Consider the following 3157-nt stretch of genomic DNA (forward strand, 5'->3'; position numbering starts at 1 on the left):
TGGTCATGAAGTGGTTATGTGGTTAGATGATGTGATTTGGTTATGTGTTGAATATATATATATATATATATATATATATATATATATATATATATATATATATATATATATATATATATATATATATATATATATATATATATATATATATATATTAGGTTTTTATGGTTTGGAGCTATTCTAGACAGGAGTAGCCTTTAGGTCCCGTGGTGAGGTTTTGGAAATAATTTGTTCGGATTTCTTGGGGATCAAATTCTCACATATATAGTTTTCTCAAAACAACTCTACTTACAACTCAAAGATTATAATGTTTCACGATATTAGATCCTTGATTTTGATAAATTTCAAAAACTAAGTTCTCATGCTTTTTGATGATCATGCATGCATACTACTTGTTCACACGTCATTGTTCTTCAACTTGCACCTTTCTTAATTTCATATTTTTTTCTTGATCCTTTGATCCCCTCTTTCTCTTAGTTTTCCAATTTTTATTTTTTATTTTTTAACAAACTTAAAGAAGCCTAGTAGCTCCACAAATTATTACAATCAGAGGAGCCCACTAGAGACAAATCGTTAGTACTGTGCTGCCGTGGGGGACTTATCAGCATTCCTTCCGCCATATCTACCAGCAACTTTGGCATATCGAAAAGGATTTCGTCATCCATAAACTTATTCTCGGCAGGAAGGTAGGTATCTCCGTCACCACCAAACTGTAACGTAAACTGATCCAAGGAAGACTTCATCAGCTCCGCTGCAGCTGCAGCTGCACTCCTTATCATGGCAGGCTTTGGCAAAAGCGGCAATGCGTATGTTCCAAAAAAATCTGGGAAATTTATCATTGCATCACGACCTTTAAGTGATAAAGCAGGCACATCATACGCTGCCGCAGCCATCTCCAGTGTTGGGTATGTCCCAAGCCAAATACGTTTGCTTTTACGTGGTTCTCGGATCTCCGACACCCACTTCCCATTACGACTCCGTATACCACGATAACTTGGATGTTTCACGCTGGCCACCGGACTCCGGCGATTTGAAAAGCTACCGGAAGGAGATGAGTTGTTCATGAAAGTGGTTTTGGGTGGTAAATGAGGAAAGATAGAGAGTGTTATTCGAGACAAAAATTGAAAGCGGCGTTCGAGATTCAGAGTAGAGGAGTGTCAGTCATCTATATTCTACACACCAACACACTCTGGCTCTATATATATACAAGTATAAAAATGTTTACAGAAAAAAATGTCGCGAATACCAAGATTTACGACGGAAATACTTTTGCTATCGGTGTATTGGTGCCGCGTTAGAGACAGCCAGGGGATTGGCGCGTGGGCACCGAAGTCGTGGAGTACGATACTTCGTATTCCAGTAAGTTTTTGTTGCATTAATCGTTAATCTTAGTAAGACAATTATAGTTTTATTATTTTATTTAAATAATTATTGTTTTATTTTAAACATTGTTCACATTACAAAAAAATTTCAGAAAAACTACAAATATCTGTTTTTATACACATCTTTTTTAGGAACAATAACATATTTTCATAAAGTTTTTCTATAGCACGCAAATTAAAGAATTGTTAAGAATAACCACATTTTTTTCATGCCACCATTTAGAAAAATACACGTTGCCTATTAAAATCGACATGGCCTGAGGAAAAGTAGGTTGCAAAAAATCAATTTTTTCTCCAAATTTTAAACTTTCATAACTATTTCTTACGGAGTCCTTTTGAATAGATTTTTTTATTGTGTTATTTATAATAACAGCTATCCACAAAAGTAACACACTTCTAAATTGGAGGTCGGGGAGTCATTCATGCATTTAGCTCAAAAGTCGGTGAAAAATATAACAAAAATCAACTTTGATTCTTCATAAATTTTGTATACAAACTCCGTTTGAGTTGATTTTTTTCCATCGTGTTCTTTGTAACAATTGTTAACCATAGATATATCACAAAATTTGGATATCAAGAACGTATTTTTAAAGCTCCAAATTAGGATGCTTTGTGATTTTGGTGTTTCTTATTGTTTATTGGGACGCTTCATTTAGTAGATACAATATTAATGGATAACATATAACATGACACACTCAAGTGGTATCCATGTAACATTATACATACACTTAAATATGTATATATTTATGCTACATAAATGGTAACACCACCAATACATCATTTGATAATTCACATTGAGGAGGATACGGTAGATAGTTCATTGATTCAGTTCGGTATATGATGAGGCTAAAACTTAATCTTGAAGATCGATTAGATCTTAAACAGGTGAATAAATATTAAACAGCAAGAACACGAAAATAAAGAACAAGTCAAGAATGAATCAAACGAGTCGAATGATTAAAAATAAACCCTCAGAAGAGCTCGATTAAGAACATCAACTGTAGAGGATTAGTAGGTTTACAGGAACGATAAAGAGAGAAAACTATAATGCTATCGTAATGCTATCGTCTTCTAGATCGTTAACCTAATATGAATGCAAGCATATACTTATATAATAAACCTAACGGACTCTCGGTTGGACAGGCCCAAACCGGAGCACAAAACATATGGACTAATAGCCGAGCCCAATGACGCAATCCTTGAACGAATCTTCAACCCAACAATCTCCCCCTTTGCGTCAATTGGAGCGAGATCTTCACTTGTTACTTGGGCCAGCAGCGGTGGCAGGTACTTTCTTCTTCACAGTATTAAACAGACGCGAGATGAGAGCCAGTATCGTCTGTCTAAACCTGATGTACCATTGGATCATATCGTTGAAGTATTTAATATCATCCGCTGCATTCTCTTTACACCTTTGGATGATCGACAACACATGCTCTAGACAAGCAGTGGTGTAAAGATGTTTGTCAGCTAAAGCAAAGAGACATTTCTGTCCTTCTGCTCTAGTGAACATGACCGAATTGCGTCTCGGGTCGATCTTGCCCATTTTCATTTGATTGAGATCACTGGCCGATCCCACAGGAGCTATCTTCGGTTTCTTCTTGAAGACAGTGGCTACCTCCTGATCCATTAGGGCTACCTCCATGATGTAACAGACTAACATCCTTTTGAGATGGTCTATAATCGGATCATATTCAGCTTCATTCGTCAAGAGGATGTTATGCAAGACGATCCAATCATGAGGATTTAGGTTCGGTAGATCTGCCAGGGATATA

The 3157-nt window shown here is 36.0% G+C and overlaps 1 protein-coding gene across 1 annotated transcript; it reads right to left on the bottom strand.

Moving 5' to 3' along the window:
- Positions 1-239: 239 nt before the first annotated feature.
- On the bottom strand, positions 240-1601 carry LOC111920887 (ethylene-responsive transcription factor ERF025). The gene has a single exon (XM_023916461.3). It carries the CDS (start codon positions 1062-1064, stop codon positions 522-524), a length of 543 nt encoding a protein of 180 aa, XP_023772229.1. The 5' UTR covers positions 1065-1601; the 3' UTR covers positions 240-521.
- Positions 1602-3157: the final 1556 nt, after the last annotated feature.

This window comes from Lactuca sativa, chromosome 3 (genome assembly GCF_002870075.4).
Source record: "Lactuca sativa cultivar Salinas chromosome 3, Lsat_Salinas_v11, whole genome shotgun sequence".
Lineage (NCBI taxonomy): Eukaryota > Viridiplantae > Streptophyta > Magnoliopsida > Asterales > Asteraceae > Lactuca > Lactuca sativa.